Source organism: Neoarius graeffei, chromosome 7 (assembly GCF_027579695.1).
Source record: "Neoarius graeffei isolate fNeoGra1 chromosome 7, fNeoGra1.pri, whole genome shotgun sequence".
Classification (NCBI taxonomy): domain Eukaryota; kingdom Metazoa; phylum Chordata; class Actinopteri; order Siluriformes; family Ariidae; genus Neoarius; species Neoarius graeffei.
The window spans coordinates 81,873,167-81,899,002 of record NC_083575.1 but is presented as its reverse complement, the minus strand read 5'-3'; the positions used below and the strand labels follow the sequence as shown (position 1 = coordinate 81,899,002).

Below are 25,836 nucleotides of genomic sequence, written 5' to 3'. Positions count from 1 at the left end.
TTTGTTCAGGGTTCTAAGGAAACTTCATGTTTGTATATTAATATATGAAAGTATAGAAGAGAATATCCAGGACTGGGTAATCTATAGGGTGATTACACAGGATGTTACGTTTTTATCATGGACAAAAAAAAAGGTTCTTCAAGGATTTTTAGCTATCAGAATTGGAGTCATGTTTATTGGCCAAGTATGTCGACAATCACAAGGAATTTGGTTCCGGCAGTTGGTGTCTCTCTAGCGATACAGGGGAGGGGAGGAAAAAAAAAGTGTGAATATATGTATATGTACTGTACAATATAGACATTACACAATATAATAAATATGCAGTCTGCAATAGCTATTATATACTATATACATAATATGCAATACCTATAATTTATTCTATCCACATTCACTGGATGTGAGCAGTCGCGTGCTCTGATTGATTGGCTGCTCTACTACTTGGATATCAGCTCATATACCGTGAGTAGAGAAAAACAAAATGGCGGAGAGCTTCAAGTCCGATATATCACTTTTTTTTTTTTTTTTATCAAGCATTTAAAAGAAACAGAAATAGCTAAAAGAGTATAGTCCCCCCCCCCACCCCACCCAAAAAAACCCCCTCCTATTCCACACTCCAGCCCAGTCGGTGGTGGTAATACACCTTTAAGTTGGTTTGCCAACCGCCAAAAAACCCTAAAGGAAATGTTGGAGTGTGTTGCTGAACCAACCGAGGATGAAATAAAAACTCTACTTGAAAACAAAAGCCACAAAAATAAAAAAAAAAGCAACAAAATGAAATGGAATGAAAATATTTGATGGTAAGAATGTATCTTTTTTTTTTTTTAAGAATTATTATTATTATTATTATAGCATTTTTCACAAATTGCTACTGTCATTTCGCTGGTTTGTTTACATTCTAATCAGAAATGGTTTTGTCAGACATTTTGTATAAACTTTTTATTTATTGAATTTGCAAAAAATAATAAAAATGCTCTGTTTCTCAAAATCCAGTGATTGTGGATAGAATAAAACAGTTCTTCCACTCAATCTCATCGTACACGGCTTATAGCCAGCTCGGCGCTATGTGCCTTGTCGGCTCATGTACGACTCGATTTCGTGGAATAACTGTTAAATATCCATCTATAATACACTATAATATACAATATCTATATTATACAGTATACATTATAAATATTTATCCTGTCAACATGAGGTTGATATTTGGAACTTTGTAGGATTCTGCGTATAAGCCTTCAAGGTTCTCCCAGAAGAACATACCGGTACCAGAGACCTGTGCTTGGTTCTGGATTTGCTAAATTAAGTCATTTTTCCTGTTAAAGTTGTAGATCCAGAATACAGTCTTAAGTTAAACCCAGAACCTCTGAAGCATTCTTCAAATGTCCTAGGCAAAAGGGTTGGAGCTTATCTAGAGCGAGAAAAGTCACGATCCAAAAACACCTTGAAGAACCATTTTTTAATGGCATTATTAATAGAGATAAAGGGCAGAGGGAGGGGAAGGTCACGATTTATGGTTTTCTAAGGCTTCTTTGCTTATCAGTTGTACTTTCAAGAGTTTAATGCAGAGCCTGTTCCACAAACAAGGAACCCTTCACCATCTGAAAAAGCCTTAAAGAACCCTTTCCCACCATATTGTGTACGGTACAGAACACCATGTTGAAATCACTCTGTTTGTGTTCGGTTCGACTTGGAACCATTAAAGATTTTCACAGTGAACAACCTAAGAGCATACTAGATTGATCCTTTTTTCTGGAAGTTATTTGTTTTCTCAAAGGTCTCCTGGAACACGTGTTACTAAATCCTTTGATCGTACCAGAAAATACCATGGTTACATAACTTTAAAATCACACAGGCTTGCATTCTGAGTACAAACGAAGCCAATCTAAGCTTTCTCGGTGTTGCCCAATCCTTATCCTGATGTACTCAGCCGTGCATTGTGGGATTAACCCTGCACTCTTTCCCTGGTGAAATCACCCAATCACCCGCAGGGCTTGTAGGTGAGCGCGAATGAAATCAAGCATGCTACAACAGAGAAAAACCCGAAATAATCTTGTGTGTTCAGTGAGTGAAATGTCAGGAAATGCTTCGGATTGGGAAATATTTCTTCAAATCATCATGTCCGGTGATTAGTGATTAGTGTGAGGTGGTGATTGTTATCCACTGAAAAGCCTTTGGTTAGATTTAGATGACCTTTTCACTCAAACATCAAACTTAATCTTTACATTTGGAGCAGTAAAAAGTGTTGGAAGTCTTGTTTCTTCAAAAACACTTAAATATCTTGGGGCATGAGAGATCCTGGGTGGATCTGTGTGATTCATCAGACTTTTTATGTGTTGTTGGGTAAAACTAGCTGCTTTGGAACGTTGACAGTGTGTGCAGACTGACACGGAGCAAAACATTCCTGCTGAATCATTGGTGTGTGTGCGCACGCGGCTTCGTTGCTCAAACAGTAGCTCGACTGGACTTAAGTGACCTAATCTCAGTCGTATGACTATTTACTGAATATTTTTTTTACGTGTGGCATACAATTTTATTTATTTATTTATTTTTTAAGCGTTTTTGGTTATAGTAAGATTCATGATAGCTTTATTGCCCAGCTAGTATGTTGGGATTCTTACTCGGGATTCTTGTGTACACTTCAGATAGATAATACAAGCACAGCACAAAGCAACATGTAGATATTTTGTGTGTATGTAGGGGTGGGGTGCTATTTATTATTATTATATATTTTTTTCGAATAGTCATTACTCAAGGCTACTCTCGTACATTGTACAAGAAAGACATAATCAAATGAATGGAGGGAGTCTGATTAAACCATTCAGGAAAGTCAGTGTGGCGTAAAGTTAAGACACTGACTTACTTGTTTGAGTTTCCTTATCAATGTCCAGAGTCAAGTCAGGGTTTCAACTCACGAGCCTCTGGGATTGCTCAGTTGAAGCTTCTTGATGCTTTGATATTTTGTGTTGGGCGTGGTGTAGTGAATGATGTACTACTTTGGAGATATATTTATTAATTACACTGTATATCCATCCACATTCACTGGACATGAGCAATCGCGTGCTCTGATTGGCTACTCCTACTACTAGGATATCAGTTCATATACTGTGAGTAGAGAAAACCAGAATGGCGGAGCAACCAAGGATGAAATAAAAACTCTGCTCGAAAAGAAATGGAAATGACTAAAAGAATATAGTCCCCCACCCCCACCCAATAGCTCCTGTTCTACACTCCAGCCCAGTCGGTGGCGGTAATGCACCTTTTAAGTTGATTTGCCAACCACCAAAAAAAAAAAAGAAGAAACCCCCCAAAAACAAACAAACAAAAAGCATCAAAATATGGAATGAAGGTATTTGATGGTAGGGCAGCACAGTGGTGTAGTGGTTAGTGGGCTGAAGTGAGCTGAAAAAGTGTAGTGGAAAAGGCCCATAAGTCTTTTTCCTATGATTGTTCTTGGTGCAATTGCACCAAATTCTGCAGAATCCAAAAAAGAAAAATCACCTTGACATTTATTACAAGTGAATCATGAATCATCCGATTAACCTGAAGACTGATATTTGTTTCCAAAAGACAGGCCTTAACTTGTAATTTTTGATCTCAGCCCAGAAAAAAAAAAAAAGAGAGAGAACACGCCAGCTCAAATAGGAAATTCCTTCTTTGGAATGCAGGATGGGGCGGCACGGTGGTGTAGTGGTTAGCGCTGTTGCCTCACAACAAGAAGGTCCGGGTTCGAGCCCCGTGGCCGCCGAGAGCCTTTCTGTGCGGAGTTTGCATGTTCTCCCCGTGTCCGCGTGGGTTTCCTCCGGGTGCTCCGGTTTCCCCCACAGTCCAAAGACATGCAGGTTAGGTTAACTGGTGACTCTAAATTGACCGTAGGTGTGAATGTGAGTGTGAATGGTTGTCTGTGTCTATGTGTCAGCCCTGTGATAACCTGGCGACTTGTCCAGGGTGTACCCCGCCTTTCGCCCGTAGTCAGCTGGGATAGGCTCCAGCTTGCCTGCGACCCTGTAGAACAGGATAAAGCGGCTACAAATAATGAGATGAGAATAATTATTGCATTTTTCACAAATTGCTACTGTCATTTTGCCGGTTTGTTTACATTCTACACGGAAATGATTTTGTCGGATGCTTTGTATAAAGTTTTTTTTATTTATCGATGTTGCTAAAAATAAAAATGCTCCGTTTCTCAAACTCCAGTGAAATGTGGATAGAATAAAACCATTATTCCACTCAATCTCGTCGTACATGGCTTATAGCCAACTCAGCAAAATGTATAAAATACTATTTTGGTAATTCATTACATTCAGACTTTGACATTTACTCATTTGGCAGCTGCTTTTTTCCAAATTGAAACGTATTGAGTTAAGCAGATAAACTCTAAAGGCTTTGCTCAAGGGCCCAGTGGTGGCAGCTTGGCGATAGAATTTACAGCTTTCGGATTTGTCGTACAGAGTCCTAACTGCTGAGTCATCATTAGCAGTATTCATAGTTCAAGCATAGGCATTAATGTCGCAAATTATTTGTCATCGTAACCAGTTTCTTGGATGAGCCACTCAACCAAATGATATTAAGCGCTCTGATTCTGGGTTTGTTTGGTGGAGTGGAATATGCCCTTGAGGACTCTTTGTGAAGAATGGATTGATTGCAGAATTTTATGCATGTCGTCTGTTGCATTTGAAAGCCTTCTTTGGTTCGTATGTCTGCACGGAGCTCTGAAATCACTGATGCTTCAGAGAAAGATCACTCCTGAAACTTGACCTTCTTCACAGTTAGCTTCCTGTACGTCTCATATTTCTTTTGATTTACCAGAGACAAAATTCCCCCCCACACACACACAACCACCACACCACCCCCTGAAGCTAACCCTCTTTGGCTCTGGCCTTGATTTTAGTCATCATCTGTCATGTTTAGCCTGGGTTTGGCCCATAGGTCTGCTGTGTTTTTGTTGTAGCAGCCTTGTGAAAACACACAACTAACCTAAGACTTGGTTGTTTTTACTGTTTCAGCTGCCCATTGCCTCACAGTAAATTCTCAGATTTGTTAATCTTCAAGGAAAGCATTGGGTTGGGAGGAATGTTAGTTGGGGGAACGACGCATGCGCTCACGGTTGGCGATGATGTCAAGGTTATGTAAATGTGTGAATGTGATGTGCCAGTTGGCGCCAAAAGGGGAGGCAGAGAGCCTGGCACACAGGTCCTGCCCTCCTTGCAGCCTGGGCCCAGAAGAGGCTGGGAAAGCTAGTGAGACGGCCAAGGCTCCAGAGGCACATGGCATGTACATGGTATTTGGCGCTTAGAGATGAATCAAGGCAGGGAATGTGCACAGATCAAACCTGTGTCGTTAACTAACATAACTAGTGAAGTACAATCTAAAAGTAGCTTAAAGGAGAATGGAAGGCCAATTTTTTTTTTTTAATCAAAATTCTGTTTCTTTCATTTTATTAAATATCGGAATGCATTTATGATCGCTATTTTGTCACTGCTATAGCAAGTTATGAGTGTTTGAAATATGGACTGATGTATTACATAGCATTATGTCGAAGCCGTAAATGAGATGCGTTGAGACCTGTGCGAGACATCGTAAGACGGAAGTAAAACATACAGTGGAAATCAAAGTGACCAACATCTGCCAAAGTCGTCAAAAGACGCGCGCGCCCTCTTTCGAATGCTGATGCAATCAAGCTGGAAGTTTTGTTTGTGTTGATAGCAATCAGGAAATTTTGAAAAAGTAGGCAGTAATCATCATTTAAACTCATTTTTTTGCAATATTTCGTTTGGAAAACAGTTTTCAAAATGGCGGCACTGACACCTGGCTGACACTTCTTCACGTTTCAAAGTCTCGCACAAGTCTCGTGAAGATCGCGCGGATAAACGACGCCCGCCGTGGACCAAACGAACTAAATTCAACATGGCTAAAAACCGAATAGGCCGATAAGTATAATATTTAATTGCAATTAGTTGCCGATACGAGTCACGATATAAGGTTACTAAAACCAAAAACGTAATTGAATAACACGTTAATTAAGAAATAAAGCAAGTTTAAAAATAACTTCAGTTCTCCTTTAATCACAAGGTGGGCAATTCAAATCAGCACACTTGCACTGTCCTTAAATGCGTGTTCAGTACAACAGGCATCAGATTCACATTTCCCTCCTGTTTCCCATGCAAAATTTATGAGAACGGATAATCAGTAATGAAGAAACAATAGTTGGTAAACGGTCAAATCCACCATTAAAGATCTCATGGTGACTGCATGACCGACCTTCAGTCACAACTCTGTCTTGATGACCGTGTGACAAATAAACCTTCGAGAATGATAGAGGAACGATGCTGGCTCCTATGCTATGGAGAAGTAAGTATTCAGGCAGCAGCTCCTCGATTAATTGCTTCCCAACACAGACGTCATAGGTTCATGTTATTCGAGACTGGTATTGATTTCACGCAGTGGCCAGAGAACAGCAATTTGAGCAAAACCCAGAGTCCAAACGGAGAAGAATCGAAAGCTGACTACAGTTAGAAAGAATGACAATGAGAGAAATGATTGTTCTGCTGAAAGCCTGGTCTGTGGTTTTCAACATTGGACAGAACAGTAGATTGGTTTGTAACTCCAGACAATACGTTCCCGGTAATGACCTTGCCTCCATCGCTATCCTCAAAACATCATGTGATGAGTACTGTTCCTCTCAAGCAAGCAAGGAAAGCACATCTCACCCTGCTCGTTGGATAAAAGAAGGAACTGAAAGGGTCATGTGGCCAGGAGGAGCCTTCACTCTTCCACATTTATGGTCCGGATTAGAGAGGAAGCCGGGTTCATTTATGGCTGTTTGCCTTTGAAGTCTTTTACAGACCGTTTCAATGACTGGCTGTAATTTTTGCCAGGTGTTTTGAGGGCTGTTAGCGTTAATCTGTGCTAGTGGCTGTGAAGTTAATGGATCATATTGAATCTGCATTGGAGGTCGACAAAAGAGAGCAAGGCTAATTTGTTTTCCTCGGTCTTTATCGATATCTTATCAAAACAGTATCCCGCTGTACATACTGACACTGCTATAGTACTACTAGTGCGATATATTAATTATTTAATACAGTATTATACAATTTGTGACGTTCTCTTTTTATTTAACTTTATGCTAGGTTTATGGTTTTCTTATAGACTAATCCCTCCTCCTGGTCATGTTTGTGGTTCACATAAAATTTGACGCAACAGGAAGTGATAATCAAGTGGCACTTGTTGTTTGATGTTAACATGTTGTCATTTCTTACACCCACTTGATTTGATTTGTGTGTTTGTACAGGAATTTTGGAGGAACAGCCAAAATATTGGAAAAGAATCCAAACTTATTTATTGCATGATTTAAAGGTTCTGACTACAGAGTTGAATTTTGGGTAAAATGTTCTGTTTCTATAGCTGTTGGAGTTAGATATTTTGCTGCTGTGCGCATACACACCGTGTATCCTATGTGTAAATGTTTTACCGAGATAAAATGCGTCCCGCATTTTACGATTCCGGAGATTGCCGAAGTAAGTGAGCAACAATATCACGTGACCACTGTGATGCATTTTTGATCTACTTTTAACCAAAACAAGTCAGCGTGGACAAACATGGCGGACTCGGCTCTCCCGCCAGAGGAAAAGAAAAGGAAAGCCTGCCTAGTAAGTGCAACTGCAAGATAGAGCAAGGTTCGATGACGTATCGTTTTTCTGGACGGATAACTAAATCATTCTAGCTAGCGCTTAGCTATCTTAGCCTTAGAATGAATGGGCTCGACTCCACGGTAGCGAATATGGAGTTATACACTGAATGTTTTTTGATTTTACAGAGAAAGAAACGAGAACACAAAAGCAGTAACAGAGAAAAGACCTATTCATCTTTTGTTTCACGGATCTATTCGCAAACATCAACCACAAATTACATCTCTGCGACTCAAAACTCTCCGAGGTCGATGCAGAGTCACGATGTTTTCTGCATGTCGCCATCTTGGTGTGAAGCAGTTCCATAGTTATGTGAATTAGTTAAAGCTCCTCGCGTTCGACTGTTTCCGGTTTCCGTAGGGCTGCACTGTTTACCTCAAGAAGGAGGATATTTGGTCCCAAAATGGAGAAAAGCGACTCTCAGGACATCCAAATGATCACATCTCGTCTGCATGATATTGTTCTTGTAAAACATAGGAAAGTTCCATGAACAATAAAAAACAAAATTGGAAAATTTTCAGATGACTTTGCAGTCAGCACCTTTAACTTCTGATATTTGGTTGGTACTCACAAGAAAACCTATTTCAAGTTTCTCACACAGTCCAGCTAGCATTTCTTCTAGCTAGCTAATTAATAAGCAGTTACAATTAACAAATATGAACACGTATCTAAAATAAGTGCCATTTCGTAGGTATGGCAAATTTGACTCTGTATGCTGTAGTGATTAAGCAAATTGCATCTTCAGGGTTCACTTATAGGAGGGAGAAATTCTTTGGTTTGTCCTGAGAGAGGAACCCTTGAAGATTAAAGAGAGCTTTATTGTCAATACGTCCATATGTTAAGTATACAGTGTATTGAAATACTGTTTCCCTCAGGCTCCCGATGGTGCATTTATAGAGAAAAATAGGAGGTTACAAAATGAGGCATATCAATAACTATGTACGAGGGTACTTCAAAAAGTTCTCGGCCTTGCCTGGAAAAAAGGGATGTAACTCTCATTTTGGGGCATAACTATATACTATAAAGCCTTCTATCACTGTTTACAAAAACTCCAATGAAGGAAGCGATCGAAGAAAAAGGAGAGGAAGCCTTCAAGCTGGCGTGCTGTTGCTCCAGGACAATGCGCCCATCCACACAGCACAGATGGCAGGGGCAGAAGCAGCCAAATGTGGCTTTGAACTGTTGTACCATGCACCTTACTCACCCACCCTGGCACCGTCTGACATCTGTTTCCCAAAGAGAAATCCCACTCACATGGTCGCCATTTTCAGAGTGATGATAATGGAGTCATCCATGCTGCTCAGGAGGATCTGGAGACTCAAGACGTGACGACCTTCCGTGAAGTGATAACGACGGTTGAACATCAGTGGACCAAGTGCGATGAAGTTAAAGAAGACTCCGTAGAAAAACAGTGCAAGAACAATCTTTTTCCTGGGACGTTTTCCGGGTGAGGCCGAGAACTTTTTTGAAGTACCCTTGTATAGCTGTTCTAGTAGACATTTAGCTTGCTAAACATCGAAGTACATAAATTATAAGACGAAGACCGGTGCAAAGGAGCATTGTGACTTTAACGAACAATGTGTTGAGAATCCTTCAGCAGAGATGATGTGTCTGATCTTAAGGGTAACTTTACATTTGCCTGTTAGGTTAAAAGTGTAAAAGTTCGTGCATGACCCACAGTACAGTGAATTATGACTGAAATTGTTTATGGGGAAACCATTTGTAAACCCAAATGAGTTCATTTTTTGTTTACGCTCATTTGAGCCTGATTTGTTATGTAGCATGCTACGTGATGTACAACCCCGATTCCAAAAAAGTTGGGAAAAGTACAAATTGTAAATAAAAACGGAATGCAATGATGTGGAAGTTTCAAAATTCCATATGTTATTCAGAATAGAACATAGATGAGACATCAAATGTTTAAACTGAGAAAATGTATCATTTAAAGAGAAAAATTAGGTGATTTTTTTAAATTTCATGACAACAACACATCTCAAAAAAGTTGGGACAAGGCCATGTTTACCACTGTGAGACATCCCCTTTTCTCTTTACAACAGTCTGTAAACGTCTGGGGACTGAGGAGACAAGTTGCTCAAGTTTAGGGATAGGGATGTTAACCCATTCTTGTCTAATGTAGGATTCTAGTTGCTCAACTGTCTTAGGTCTTTTTTTGTCGTATCTTCCGTTTTATGATGCGCCAAATGTTTTCTATGGGTGAAAGATCTGGACTGCAGGCTGGCCAGTTCAGTACCCGGACCCTCCTTCTACGCAGCCATGATGCTGTAATTGATGCAGTATGTGGTTTGGCATTGTCATGTTGGAAAATGCAAGGTCTTCCCTGAAAGAGACGTCGTCTGGATGGGAGCATATGTTGCTCTAGAACCTGGATATACCATTCAGCATTGATGGTGTCTTTCCAGATGTGTAAGCTGCCCATGCCACACGCACTAATGCAACCCCATACCATCAGAGATGCAGGCTTCTGAACTGAGCGCTGATAACAACTTGGGTCGTCCTTCTCCTCTTTAGTCCGAATGACACTGCGTCCCTGATTTCCATAAAGAACTTCAAATTTTGATTCGTCTGACCACAGAACAGTTTTCCACTTTGCCACAGTCCATTTTAAATGAGCCTTGGCCCAGAGAAGACGTCTGCGCTTCTGGATCATGTTTAGATACGGCTTCTTCTTTGAACTATAGAGTTTTAGCTGGCAACGGCAGATGGCACGGTGAATTGCATTCACAGATAATGTTCTATGGAAATATTCCTGAGCCCATTTTGTGATTTCCAATACAGAAGCATGCCTGTAATGTGATGCAATGCTGTCTAAGGGCCCGAAGATCACGGGCACCCAGTATGGTTTTCCAGCCTTGACCCTTACGCACAGAGGTTCTTCCAGATTCTCTGAATCTTTTGATGATATTATGCACTGTAAATGATGATATGTTCAAACTCTTTGCAATTTTACACTGTCAAACTCCTTTCTGATATTGCTCCACTATTTGTCGGCGCAGAATTAGGGGGATTGGTGATCCTCTTCCCATCTTTACTTCCGAGAGCCGCTGCCACTCCAAGATGCTCTTTTTATACCCAGTCATGTTAATGACCTATTGCCAATTGACCTAATGAGTTGCAATTTGGTCCTCCAGCTGTTCCTTTTTTGTACCTTTAACTTTTCCAGCCTCTTATTGCCCCTGTCCCAACTTTTTTGAGATGTGTTACTGTCATGAAATTTCAAATGAGCCAATATTTGGCATGAGATTTCAAAATTTCTCACTTTTGACATTTGATATGTTGTCTATGTTCTATTGTGAATACAATATCAGTTTTTGAGATTTGTAAATTACTGCATTCCGTTTTTATTTACAATTTGTACTTTGTCCCAACTTTTTTGGAATCGGGGTTGTAGCTTGGGGAATAGTTTCACGTGCTTTAAAGGAAGCATGTGTACTGTACCTTCCAAAGTCTCGTATAATACGAAAGAGCTAATGGATGGGAATTGGCAAATGACTACAAACAAACAAAATGGGTGAACTGTCTCAGAAGGGATGGGAGATTTTCCATTTGTGTATTTCTTGAAGCAGGTGATCTGTTATGATGTATGATGCAGTAATTTTAAGGTTTTGTGTGTACATAAGTATTTGAGAAATGCTGATAGGGTGTGGCTGAGCAACATGAACAGGCCTACTGGCTGTACAAGTTTCACGAGTCTTTGAACTTTTCCTTTTGACCTAAATTCACAAAAGACACTTGCATCCCTGCGTCCTTTACAATGCTCAGTTAATACCTTGACCTGGTATTGAGAAACAAGCCCTGTGCTGTGTTTAGTCCTATCGTTCTTTCTTTGTGTTATCATAACTCTGCTGATTAATACTGTCCCACTTAGATTGTGCCAGTCATCCTAAGCTTTGTGGGTTTCGTGATACTGTCAGCACATGATTTGCTTTTAAGATCAGCCTAATTAGATCTTATTTAGATGAAAACCTCACATGCATATTAAAGGAGAACTGAAGTCATTTTTAAACTTGCTTTATTTCTTAATTAACGTGTTATTCAATTACGTTTTCGGTTTTAGTAACCTTATATCGTGACTCGTATCGGCAACTAATTGCAATTAAATATTATACTTATCGGCCTATTCGGTTTTTAGCCATGTTGAATTTAGTTCGTTTGGTCCACGGCAGGCGTCGCTCATCTGCGCGATCTTCACGAGACTTGTGCAAGACTTCGAAATGTGAAGAAGTGTCAGCCAGGTGTCAGTGCCGCCATTTTGAAAACTGTTTTCCAAATGAAATATTGCACAAAAACGAGTTTAAATGACGATTACTGCCTACTTTTTTCAAACTTTCCTGATTGCTATCAAAACGAACAAAACTTCCAGCTTGATTACATCAGCATTCGAAAGAGGGCGCGTGCGTCTTTTGACAACGTTGGCAGATGTTGGTCACTTGGATTTCCGCTGTACGTTTTACTTCCGTCCTACGATGTCTCGCACAGGTCTCAACGCATCTTGTTTACGGCCATTGCTTTGACATACGGACTGATATATTACAGAGCATATTTCAAACACTCATAACTTGCTATAGCAGTGACAAAATAGCGATCAAAAATGCATTCCGATATTTAATAAAATGAGAGAAACAGAATTTTGATAAATTTGCCTTCAGTTCTCCTTTAAATAATAATTAATTAAAAAAAGCCATACAAGTACTTAAGTGTGATGGATAAGAGTAAAAATAAGATCTGTGTAATTGGTTCACTAATTTGATGACTGCTTTTGAACTTTTGATGGACTGTGAGTGAAAATGTGTTGTGAGAGTGGAGAATTTACTGAAGGATGGAACCTGACACCAGTTTAAAAAAAGGGACAGTGACATGGCTGGAAATGTCCTCAGAAAATCTCATTGTCTTCCTGAACTTGGGTTGAATCTCATTAGCCCCTTTTCCACAGCCTGTTCAAGGCATAATCCTTGCTCCTGTATTCCACCTCGCATTCTGTATAAATTGTCCGAATGTAGAACGGGAGGTCTGTGGTGTTCTGCCTTTGAGCCAGAACGATTGATGGTAATGGGGCCAGAATCGACGTCCATGTAAAAGAGACAGCGGGACAGGGGTGTGATGTTTTTGGCCTTGACGGTCGTCTTTCCCAGAGCAGTGCAAATGTAAGCGGTTCCATCTACGGCATCTGCACTCCTTTCTGCCTCAAATCAGTTCTTCCTACTTTTCACTTTCTTCCAAAATAACTCTGATCACACAAACGTGTTGCTCACATTTGTCACTTTATTCTCTTTCTTCCTTGTTACCTTGCGCGCACGCTCTTGTTTTTGAGCCCAGTTTTTTCTGACACCTTTTTTTTTCTCCAAAAAGCCAGCTCGGTTTGTACTCCAATTATTCCAAGAAATTGAGTCGTATGTGAGCTGATGGCCGACGAGGTGCATAGTGCCGAGTCCGCTATAAGCCATGTACGACGAGATTGAGTAAAATAACTGTTTTATTGTATCTACATTCACTGGATTTTGAGAAACAGACCATTTTTATCTTTTGCAAATCCGATAAAGAAAAACTTTATACAAAATGTCCAACAAAATCATTTCCACTTGGGCAGACTTCTCAAAAACCTATTGATGGCTGCACGAATTGACTAGTGTGTTTTAGACATTTATTTAATTCTTCCTTGGATATTTCAGTTCTGTAATTTTCAAACAACTTTGGGCTTTTGAACCAGTCTAAAAGAAAAATTCAACAAACTTTAATGCTTAAAGATGAAGAGTGTAAACAAACTGGCAAAACGAGAGTAACAGTTTGTGATAATTATTGGAAAATAAAAGATATGTTCCTACCATCAAATACTTTTTATTCCATATTTTGTTGTCTCGTCTTGTCTTCTTCCGCGTATCCGGGGCCGGGTCGCGGAGGCAGCAGTCTGAGCATGGAAGCCCAAACTTCCCTCTCCCCAGACACCTCGGCCAGCTCCTTGGGAAGAACACCGAGGCATTCCCAGGCCAGCCGAGAGACAGTCCCTCCAGCGTGTCCTGGGTCTTCCCCGGGGCCTCCTCCCGGGGGGACATGCCTGGAACACCTCCCCAGGGAGGTGTCCAGGAGGCATCCAAAAGAGATGCCCGAGCCACCTCAGCTGATTCCTCTCGATGTGGAGAAGCAGTGGCTCTACTCCAAGCTCCTCCCGAGTGACTGTGCTTCTCACCCTATCTCTAAGGGAGCGCCCAGCCACCCTGCGAAGAAAACTCATTTCGGCCACTTGTATCCGCGATCTTGTTCTTTCGGTCATTACCCAAAGCTCATGACCATAGGTGAGAGTCGGAAGGTAGATCGACCGGTAAATCGAGAGCTTCGCCTTTTGGCTCAGCTCCTCCACCAAAACGGACCGATAAAGCGACCGCATCACTGCGGAGGCTGCACTGATCCGCCTGTCGACCTCACGCTCTATCCTTCCCTCACTCGTGAACAAGATCCCAAGATACTTAAACTCCTCCACTTGAGGCAGGACTTCTCCACCAACCTGGAGAGGGCAAGCCACCCTTTTCCGGTCGAGAACCATGGCCTCGGACTTGGAGGTGCTGATTCTCATCCCAGCCGCTTCACACTCGGCTGCAAACCGCCCCAGTGCATGCTGAAGGTCCTGGTTTGAAGAAGCCAACAAGACAACATCATCCGCAAAAAGCAGAGGTGAAATCCTGTGGTTCCCAAACAGGATTCCTTCCGGCCCCTGGCTGCGCCTAGAAATTCTGTCCCATAAATATTATGAACAGAACCGGTGACAAAGGGCAGCCCTGCCGGAGTCCAACATGCACTGGGAACATGTCTGACCTACTGCCGGCAATGCGAACCAGACTCCTGCTCCATTTGTACAGGGACCGGACAGCCCTTAGCAAAGAGCCCCGAACCCCATATTCCCAAAGCACCCCCCACAGAATACCACGAGGGACACGGTCGAATGCCTTCTCCAGATCCACAAAGCACAAGTGGACTGGTTGGGCAAACTCCCATGAACCCTCGAGCACCCTATGAAGGGTATAGAGCTGGTCCAGTGTTCTGTGACCAGGACGAAAACCGCATTGTTCCTCCTGGATCCGAGGTTTGACTATTGGCCAAATTCTCCTCTCCAGTACCCTGGAGTAAACCTTCCCTGGGAGGCTGAGAAGTGTGATTCCCCTATAATTGGAGCACACTCTCCGGCCCCCTTTCTTAAGAGGGACCACCACCCCAGTCTGCCACTCCAGAGGCACTGTCCCCAACTGCCACGCGATGTTGCAGAGGTGTGTCAGCCAAGACAGCCCCACAACATCCAGAGACTTGAGATACTCAGGGCGGATCTCATCCACCCCCGGTGCCTTGCCACCGAGGAGCTTACAAACCACCTCAGTGACTTCGGCTTGGGTAATGGACAAGTCCACCTCTGGGTCATCAGCCTCTGCCTCCTCAATGGAAGACATGACGGTGAGATTGAGGAGATCCTCAAAGTATTCCTTCCACCGCCCGACAATGTCCCCAGTCGAGGTCAACAGCTCCCCACCCGCACTGTAAACAGCGTTGGCAGGGTACTGCTTCCCCCTCCTGAGGCGCCGGACGATTTGACAGAATTTCTTCGAGGCCAACCAATAGTCCTTCTCCATGGCCTCCCCAAACTCCTCCCAGTTCCGAGTTTTTGCCTCCGCAACTGCTCGAGCTGTGGCACGCCTGGCCTGCCGATACCCATCAGCTGCCTCAGGAGTCCCGGAGGTCAACATGGCCCGATAGGACTCCTTCAGCTTGATGGCATCCCTTACTTCTGGCGTCCACCACCGGGTTCGGGGATTGCCGCCACGACAGGCACCGGAAACCTTGCGGCCACAGCTCCGAACAGCTGCGTCTACAATGGAGGTAGGGAACGTGGTCCACTCAGACTCGATGTCCCCCGCCTCCCTCGGAAGCTGGGAGAAGCTCTCCCGGAGGTGGGAGTTAAAGACCTCCCCGACAGAGTGCTTGGCCAGACGTTCCCAGCAGACCCTCACCATACGTTTGGGCCTGCCAGGTCTGTCCGGCTTCCTCCTCCGCCAGCGGATCCAACTCGCCACCAGGTGTCGATCAGTTGACAGCTTAGCCCCTCTCTTCACCTGAGTGTCCAAGACATAGGGCCAGAGATCAGATGAAATGACAACAAAGTCGATCATCGACCTCCGACCTAAGGTGTCCTGGTGCCACGTGCACTTATGGACACCCCTATGCTCGAACATGGTGTTCGTTATGGACAAACCGTGACTAGCACAGAAGTCCAATAACAAAACAACACTCAGGTTCAGATCAGGGAGGCCGTTCCTCCCAACCACGCCCCTCCAGGTGTCCCTGTCGTCGCCCACATGAGCATTGAAGTCCCCCAGTAGAACAATGGAGTTTGTTTGTGAATGAATCATGGTTAGTCCTGGTGTTTAAAGTAGCATCTGTTGAAGGTGAATACTTTCACAGCTCAATGTTCTTTACAGCACTGTTATGCATCTTCACACCTGACAAAGGCGCAATGGTTTTACACCAGATACCAAACAAGGAGCTACACGAAAGGACATGTCTGTTTTATGATTGATATATGCCGCATGTTAACAAACAAAAATGAGCATCCACTCAGGTTACAAATGGAAAGGCTCCTATTACATCATGGCGTGTTCAAAAAGGAAATAGCTTTTGGAGATGGGTATGGGTAGAAATGTCTAAGTGTCTTCACACATGCAAACATTTGGTCTGTTCTAAACCAAATGGACCAAATGAAGGCCATTTAAGATATGGCTTAGGCTGCTTCCAAGTGAACCTTAGTGTGGTGCACTGAGAATAGTCCATTTTACACAGATATTCTGTAATAATGGCGTAAAGAAGGCACCTTAATATTCTTTGTGTGCAATCATGTGACAAAAGTGTGACGTATGCATCCGCCGGCATGTTGGATGATACACAAATCCAAAATGCCATCTCATGTGAGCAATAACTATGATGCAACTCCAACTTTCTCAAAATATTACCATTCTCTGGAGTCCTCTGTCAAGTCAAGATTCAGAGAAAAAGCTGAAATCTGTGGCTTTGACCTGTATTTGTTGATTTTATTTTTTTTGTGGTTTTGTTTTCAAGTAGAGTTTTTATTTTATCCTCGGTTGGTTCAGCAACATGCTCCAGCATTTTGTTTTTCTCTACTCATGGTATATGAACTGATATGCTGATAGTCTAGTAGTAGAGTAGCCAATCGGAGTGCGTGATTGCTCATATCCAGTGAATGTGGAGATGTATATGCCTCGTTTTCATCAAAAACCTATCGCAAAATATTGGGAGCTGTAGTGTGACTGTAGCAATTGTACCCTACTATGAGTGAAAATTAGCTTCAACTTGGGGGGGGGATTGCGGCCCACTAGATGGTGCTTCGTGGCCCACTAATGGGCCGCCGCCCTGTGGTTGAGAAACACTTGTTTACACGACCATGAACAAGCACCCGGTCATCTTTTAATTGCTTGGTGAGAAGACTACCAACCCAGCCAGACACACAGAAATTGTAGGCACCTAGGATCTTATAAGCCTTCATTTGTGCATTGGTTGTCCACGAGGTTTGTAGAATGAAATAGTTCACACTATATCAGGGTATTTGATCATTGGTCATGAGGTTAACTTCTCTGTATAATCAGTTGGCTTTAACATATACAGGTCAAAGCCACAGATTTCAGCTTTTTCTCTGAATCTTGACTTGACAGAGGACTCCAAAGAATGGTAATATTTTGAGAAAGTCAGAGTTGCATCACAGTTATTGCTCACATGAGATGGCATTTTGGATTTATGTATCATCCAACATGCCGGCGGATGCATACGTCACACTTTTGTCACATGGTTGCACACGAAGAATATTAAGGTGCCTTCTTTACGCCATTATTACAGAACATCTGTGTAAAATGGACTATTCTCAGTGCATCACACTAAGGTTCACTTGGAAGCAGGCTAAGCTACATCTTAAGTGGCCTTCATTTGGTCCATTTGGTTTAGAACAGACCAAATGTTTGCATGTGTGAAGACACTTAGACATTTCTACCCATACCCATCTCCAAAAGCTATTTCCTTTTTGAACACGCCGTGATGTAATAGGAACCTTTCCATTTGTAACCTGAGTGCATGCTCATTTTTGTCTGTTAACATGTGGTATATATCATAATCATAAAACGGACATGTCCTTTCGTGTAGCTCCTTGTTTGGTATCTGGTGTAAAACCATTGCGCCTTTGTCAGGTGTGAAGATGCATAACAGTGCTGTAAAGAACATTGAGCTGTGAAAGTATTCACCTTCGGCATATGCCACTTCAAACACCAGGACTAACCATGATTCATTCACAATCAGGTGACAGGCTAACACATTTTGTCTCCCATCCTCATAGAGTTTCATAGAGTCTATGAAACTCAGTTTCATAACACACGCACATTAGACTGAATATTACTGTTCTCGTAAGTACTGTGTGTAATGGACATTTCATAATACTCATATATGAATCATTTTGTCTTTGACATGAACAATCACTTCATCACTGGTCATATGATTACAAGGATTGTAGGTTATAAGTCAAGTAGCTTTTTAATCATTATGTGCACAAAGCGAGGTCTGTAAAGACATGGTTTGCCAAGGTTGATCTGGAAGAACTCGAGTGGCCTACACAGAGCCCTGACCTCAACCCTAATGAATACCTTTGGGGCGAAATGGAATACCAGCTGCATACCAGTGTCCTCACCTGACATCAGTACCTAACCTCAGTGAACAAAAATCCCCACAGCCATGCTCCAATATCTAGTGAAAGCCATTCGGAGGCTGTTCTATCAGCAAAGGGGGCTAAATTTCGATTAATGCCCATGATTTTGGAATGGACACACATTGGTGTGATGGTCAGGTGTCCACATATTTTTGGTATTCATTCGTTCATAATCAATCAATAATTGCTTTATCCTGGTCAAGGCCATGGTGAGCCAAAGACACGGGACAGTCCTGCCCTTCGTTGACTGAGACCTTGTCATGGTGGAGGGGCTTGTGTACTTTGTTGAACTTTAGGCCTATGTTACTTTTGGTGAACAGATGTGAGAGATAAGCTAGAAGAAGAGTGATCCTAAAGACTTCTATGAAAAGTACAAAAACAAGTATACACTGCCTGCATTAGGGATTACCAGGATCAACCATTGGAGTCAGGCCTGAGAATAGTATCCACAAGCAAGTGTCTGGTGACTGGGCCACCCACATAAACTGGTTGGGCTCAAGCCAAAATGGTGAAGCCATCTTGTAGGGTCACCATCTTCAAAATGAAAGTTGGAGGTCAAGTGGGTCAAGTGCAATACCATTTGGGTGGCCTGGACAGTCTTAAACAGAGTAGACCTTTGATTGTAGGATGTGGAGCTTGATAACCAGGGAAGCCTTGAAAGAGGGTGTAGAAATGATTGTGTGGAAATATCAGTATCCCCATGAACAGAACATATCAGAATGTTCTGTAATTTATTTATTTATTTTCTGAAGATGATTTTGGTTTGAAAACCTTCCTTCGGTGTTCTCCTCAAACAACGTTCCCACCAAGACAAAAATGGACATTATGGAATCTCTTGGATTAAGTTCCTACAGTTTTTAAAAATGTTGCCACAATGGCATTTCCAGGATATCCAGAAACCATAAAGCTGGCCACTTTTAATAGGAGCTTGTTCTTGATTCCAAGATTCCTGTTCTTGGCTGTCGGAGTGGAACCCAATGTGGTCTTCTGCTGTTGCGTGCTGAGATGCTTTTCTGATCACTATGGTTGTATATGAGTTACTCTATCCTTCCTGGTAGCTCGAACCAATCTGGCCATTTTCCTCTGACCTCTCTGATCAACAAGGCGTTTCCACCCATAGAACTGTACCTCACTCAACTCGATGCCTTTTTTTTTTTCCCCTCTTCTCTTCCCCCGCCACCATTCTGTGTCAACTTTAGAGACTATTGTGTGTGAAAACCCCAGGAGATCAGCAGTTTCTGAAATGCTCAAACCAACAACCATGCCACAGTGAAAGAAAGTCACACTTTGAGATCACAATTTATCCCATTCTGATGTTTGGAGTGAACATTAAGCTCAGTGAAGCGCTTGGTTTGTACTGTATCTGCATGATTTTATGCATTGTGCTACTGGCATGGGTGTTCCTAATAAAGTGGCTGGTGAGTGTATGTGATAGTGCTCAGAGAACAACACCAGTAAGATCACACAGCTCCTGAGAAAACCACTGGAAATCAACTACCAGACCTGGAGGCCATCGGACACCTGTAACTTGTGCTGCCTCCACCAGTCTAACAAATCTGCAAGGGCCTCACTCCCACTACCTTCTGTTTACAATGTTTCTATCAGGCAGGCATAAGACGGTTTGTTTGTATATGCCCACACCTAATTAAAGACTCAACTAAGTAAAAGCTTATTATCCAGGACGGTAGCAAATCCGCTCTGAATCCGTATCCTGGAAACGTGCAATCAAATGCCAGCTCTGCCAAGCACGCAGTCTCGCATGTGGTAAATTTCCGAACACCAACAACAGATAAGCTGATAAGCACAAAAACACCATGTGCAATATTTCAGCACTAATCCTCTGCACTAGCACAGAGTGCACTCTGGTCTCTGTAATAATGCACTGTGTACTCGAACAGGCCTGTGGCTGCTGTACTGTGGAAGATTTGCATGTTTTCATATGAGTACTTGCATGACTGCACCGTATTGACTTTATTATTTTTTTTGAGCACTCGCCAAACCTGTTGAACACCCGCCACATCCATCAGGCCTGTACGTGACTTAATTTGGGGGGGGGGTCATTTTGACAGTTGTTCATAAAGTATTCTTAAAAGGGAACTGAAGTCATTTTTAAACTTGCTTTATTTCTTAATTAACGTGTTTATTCGATTACGTTTTCGGTTTTAGTAACCTTATATCGTGACTCGTATTGGTAACTAATTGCAATTAAATGTTATACTTATCGGCCTGTTTGGTTTTTAGCCATGTTGAATTTAGTCCGTTTGGTCCACGGCAGGCGTCGCTTATCCGCGCGATCTTCACGAGACTTGTGTGAGACTTCGAAACGTGAAGCAATGTCAGCCAGGTGTCAGCGCCGCCATTTTGAAAACTGTTTTCCAAACGAAATATTGCACAAAAACGAGTTTAAATGACGATTACTGCCTACTCTTTTCGAGCTTTCCTGATTGCTATCAAAACAAACAAAACTTCCGGCTTGATTACATCAGCATTCGAAAGAGTGCGCATGTCTTTTGACAACGTTGGCAGATGTCTGTCACTTTGATTTCCGCTGTACGTTTTACTTCCGTCCTACAATGTCTCGCACTGGCCTCAACGAATCTCGTTTATGGTTGCTTTGACATATGGACTGATATATTACAGAGCATATTTCAAACACTCAGAACTTGCTATAGCAGCGACAGAATAGCGATCAGAAATGCATTCCGATATTTAATAAAATGAGATAAAGAGAATTTTGATGATGATAAGAACTGAAGGCAAATTTAAGTTCCATATAATTTAACTCCTTTATGTACTAACTGAGTATTAGAACAAACGAATAGCTCCATGAGATCCCTTGGTATTTTTTGGATGCTTCTGTAGATAAACCACTCCTGTGCTATATACAAGCTAGAAAATTTCTGGATCTGCCAGTGAGTCCATTTAAAAAGCTCTCTGATGCATGGATTCTGTATATTTCAGTGTCGTTTGTTAGCACTGTGTCCATTCTTAATCATTTTTTTAATTACTCAAATAAATTAACTGATGAAAAACTGCTCAGGTCTTGTCTCCAATACTTGTTTTACACATCTTGACTTTTTTCATCCAATAAGAATATATTTCCATTCATAATTTTATTTCTCTTCGACTTACTCTTTTGTTTTGACGGGACTGGCACACTGACCTTGGATGCTGAAAATCTTCAGGATAGGGGTCCCAGATGGGATGATGTGTGTGTGTGTGTGTGTTTCAATAAATAAATAAATAAAATAATGGGGGTCTACCATGCTAAACTTGTGCTTAAATTGCGATTTATATACCTAATAACCTATATGTACCTCCCATGTAATAGTTGGGGGGGGTCAAAAAAAAGGATATCTGGCAAGTGTGAGCATAGATTTTCTATGTAATTTGGTCTAATAAAAACAACCTCTCCCTACAAGCGGCCCCAGCCAATCGCGCCCAAAGTTGATGCTCGCTGATTCCTGTCATTTCCGGTTTCATTTTCATTTTGCAGTGGCGGCCCCCAACATACACGAGGACGGAGTTTTTGCCAAATATTTCTTGGATTTTACATGAATACTAGGTAGAAACCCATCGTTTTGACTGCACTCGATGAGAAAAGCGAGTTTGGGGTGATCTTTACTCACCATTAGATTTCACAACTCACATGTGGTGAGTGATTAAACTACACGCTGTGACTGGTCTGTGATGAACAAATGATCTATTCCATTTGTATATGAACTTACACTGATACTTTTATTAAAAAAAGAAGTAGACTATAATGAAAATGGAATATTTAAATAATATTGGCTGGCTTTGACTGGTATATCAAATATATTCCATTCAGCTAGCATGATATTGAACGAGTTGAAGACGAGTAGCTGAATGGAATATATCTGACATACCACACAAAAAAAATCCAGCCATTATTATTATTATTATTATTATTATACATACACATTCCTTTCGGGTGTTAAGCACATCTTTTGTCTTTCAAAATTCTCTCAAAATCTTCCATATTTAACAAAGCAAACCTGGCGGCCATGCTTGTTTACAAATTCAGTTACTCGCTAGCGTGGAAGTTTTACATCTCCGTCTCTCTTCCAGTTTTTTTTAATGTCCGTTGGTATGTTTTTCTCTTGTAAATATGCGTGAAGAATATCTAATGAAGTTTTGGTAGCCTTTCGGGTGTTCAGCACGTTTTTCTCTTTCCTGGCAAACAAAGAAATGCTTCTGCACATACGCAGCAGAAAACTTTCTCATTGGATATTCACATCAACTCCGACACTGTCTTGACAACCATGCAATATCGTAAACCGTATTCAACGCTCATTCTCCATTGGGTAGAATGATGTAATATATGTAGGATAAGCGATATACTAAAATATTGCCTGCTATCAAACCAAATGAATGAAACCTTCTAGAAGGGAATTGAATACGTTTTTATTCCAAGGAAAAGGTGTCCTGTATGTATAATAATGTGGAAAAAAAAAAAAAAAAAAAAAAAAATATATATATATATATATATATATATATATATATTCCCCCCCCCCAAAAAAAAATCACCTTGTTGTTGTACTGAACAGCAATATTGTTATGAGTACCAGTGATACTCGGGGTGCTCTTAGAAAAGTGTACTGTTCCATAATGTATTTAATTGATTGTATATTGTCATATTGTGTTCTTAGTGTTATAAGGTTGTGGCTCTGGGTTCAAAATGAATGGCAGAACCTTAGTATGTAATACTAATACCTAAGCACTTCAGAGCTACTGCTTACCCAAAATTATTAGCATTACGTTACATTACAGGCATTTAGCAGACGTTCTTATCCAGAGTGATGTACAACATACCCAGAGCAGCCTGGGGAGCAGTTCGGGGTTAGGTGCCTTGCTCAAGGGCACTTCAGCCTTTCCTACTGGTCCAGGGAATCAAACCAGCAACCTTTGATTCCCAAAGCTGCTTCACTAGGCCATTGCTTCCCCCGAGATTTATATATCAACATAAGTGGATGTCATGAGTCAAACTATATTATTCTCACAGACACTGACATGCTATTTTCCTGAATTCTGAACTCTTTTTCTTCATGCAGGTTTGTTGGTAGGGACTCTGGACGTCGTCCTGGACTCCAGTGCACGTGTGGCTCCGTACAGGATCCTTTATCAGACGCCTGACTCGCTGGTGTACTGGATCATCGCCCACGGTAAATCACTGTGCTTCATACCCTGCGCTCATCCCTGCTTCTAGAATGCTCCCTCACATCTTGCCCCTTGTTCTCCATTGGCTTCTGAATGCCAAGCATTACCTCATTCTCCGCTGGGGTTCGAGGGGAAGTCGAAAGCACAAAAGTAAATTATCCTCTTCCCTTGTAAATGGTGTTTAGATGTTGGCTGCGGAATTACGTGTATGATCTCAGCCAGTTTTATGTATGCGTATGATCTCAGCCAGCCAGTTTCGTGTTGGCTTTGCTGTTGTGTGCTTCAGCGTACTCTGTAGCTAGTGCACTATTGATTGCACACTCAAATCTCCCTCTTAGCTGCAGGCTTTTAAGAATAGTGCATCTGGGTGTGCTTAATTGAATTTGGCCTCAGCACTTACACTAGCTGAGCTTGGTATTTCTCCATGCGCCAGTCTCATAAAACCTCTGTTAAAGCTGTAGTACGAGTCAAAATAGAATGGACTTGAGCGATAATAATAGGACAAGCGAGATGTCCGATGGCGAAAGCACAGCGCAGTGCAGTCTATTGTGAGGACGTGTGTCTTTATTTCATTCGAGCTGGAGAGACCCCTTCAGCCCCTAGGGAGAGATTGTGTTCACTCCTTTTAGCTTTAATGTGGTTTGAGGGGAGCTGCAGAGTGGAAGCCACTCACTGGCACATTTTAGAGGTTTCACTTCCTTACTGAGCCTAGTCTGAAATACTGTTGGCTCTGTATACATTGTTCTGTATTGTATTTACATGTTTGTCTATCAGAATTGATTTGGGTTAGGTTCATTTTTGTTCAGTAATACCGCAGGACAAAATATACAAATATTATACCTGGTATCATATATAATCTTACAACATATTTATAAAATATATACTGTACATGTATTCAGACTAATACACATGCAATCTGGATGTAGGATGTGACTCCAATTGGGTATGAAACATGACCATAACTGCTGCTCCTGCATGTCAGTGTTTCATTCTGCTTATACATTTTTTTTTTAATTAAAGACATAAGATTGTACTTTAAAAAAAAAAAAAGATCCAGTGGCCTTCCTTTAAATATGAGAGAACGGTCTCGCGTCTGTGACACCAGTTCCTGTTTTCACTTGCGTTTATGGCCGCTATAAACAGTTGTTTCCTCTCTTTCTCCTAAAGACAAAAATTATACAACTCGTTACAGAGAAACCAGAAGTCCTTCATACTCGGACTATTCCTGATGGTTACAAAGTGCTGATGTTGGAGATTTCTGTTGTACTACGGAGTCCATTAAAGTTCCGAATTAATTTTCAGTTGTTTATCTTAAAGCATGTTATTCAGTGATTTTATTTTTTGGGGAAAAAAAAAAAAACATTTAGTGACGTTCTATTACAGGAAAATAATCAACAAAGGGGTGGTGTGATGACATTAGTGCACTGAAGTTGTTTATTTTCCAGTAACAGCACATTTTGTTTTATTCCTCTTATACGACAGTCATTTACCAATAATTGTATATTTTTAATTTATTAAAGAATTACATGTCAGACTTTAGACATTTACATACAGGTCCATGTCATACTGTGGAACATCCTTGAGACAGGTCAGTTTCTGTTATTACCTTACATTATATTGCGTATCAGCAACTCTTGATTTGACAAGGTCCAATCTTTATGAGGACCTGGAGATTGAGCTCATTTGACACTGTCCAATCATTATGAAATCCTGGCATTTTGAGAACATTTAACATTGTCCAATCATTATGAGGATCTGAGAATTATGAGGAAATTTGACACTGTCCAGTCATTATGAGGACCTGGTGATTATGAGGACGTTTGATACTGTCCAATCATTATGAAATCCTGGTGTTTTGATGGCATTTAACACTGTCCAATCTTTACGAGGACCTGAGAATTATGAGGGTATTTGGCACTGTACAATTATTATGAGGACCTGAGAATTATGAGGACGTTTGACACTATCCAATCATTGAGGATCTGGTAATTATGAGGGCATTTGCCACTGTCCAATTATTATGAGGGTCTAATGATCATGAAGATGTTTGAGACTGTAGTCATTATGAAGAACTGGTGTTTTGATAACATTTAACACTGTCCAATCATTATGAGGAGCTGGTGATTATGAGGGCATTTGACACTGTCCAATTATTATGAGGGCCTAATGATTATGAGGACGTTTGAAACTGTCAACTCATTTAAGAAGATCTGGTGT

General features: G+C 41.5%; 1 protein-coding gene across 1 annotated transcript in view; it reads left to right on the top strand.

Annotated features, from left to right (window-relative positions):
* tbc1d9 (TBC1 domain family, member 9 (with GRAM domain)) overlaps positions 1 to 25,836 on the top strand; it is a 101,394-nt gene that overhangs the window by 5,222 nt on the left and 70,336 nt on the right. Inside the window, exon 3 of the mRNA XM_060926504.1 lies at positions 23,514 to 23,624. Coding sequence (XP_060782487.1) covers positions 23,514 to 23,624 — 111 coding nt within the window. The remainder of the gene's footprint in view (positions 1 to 23,513; positions 23,625 to 25,836) is intronic.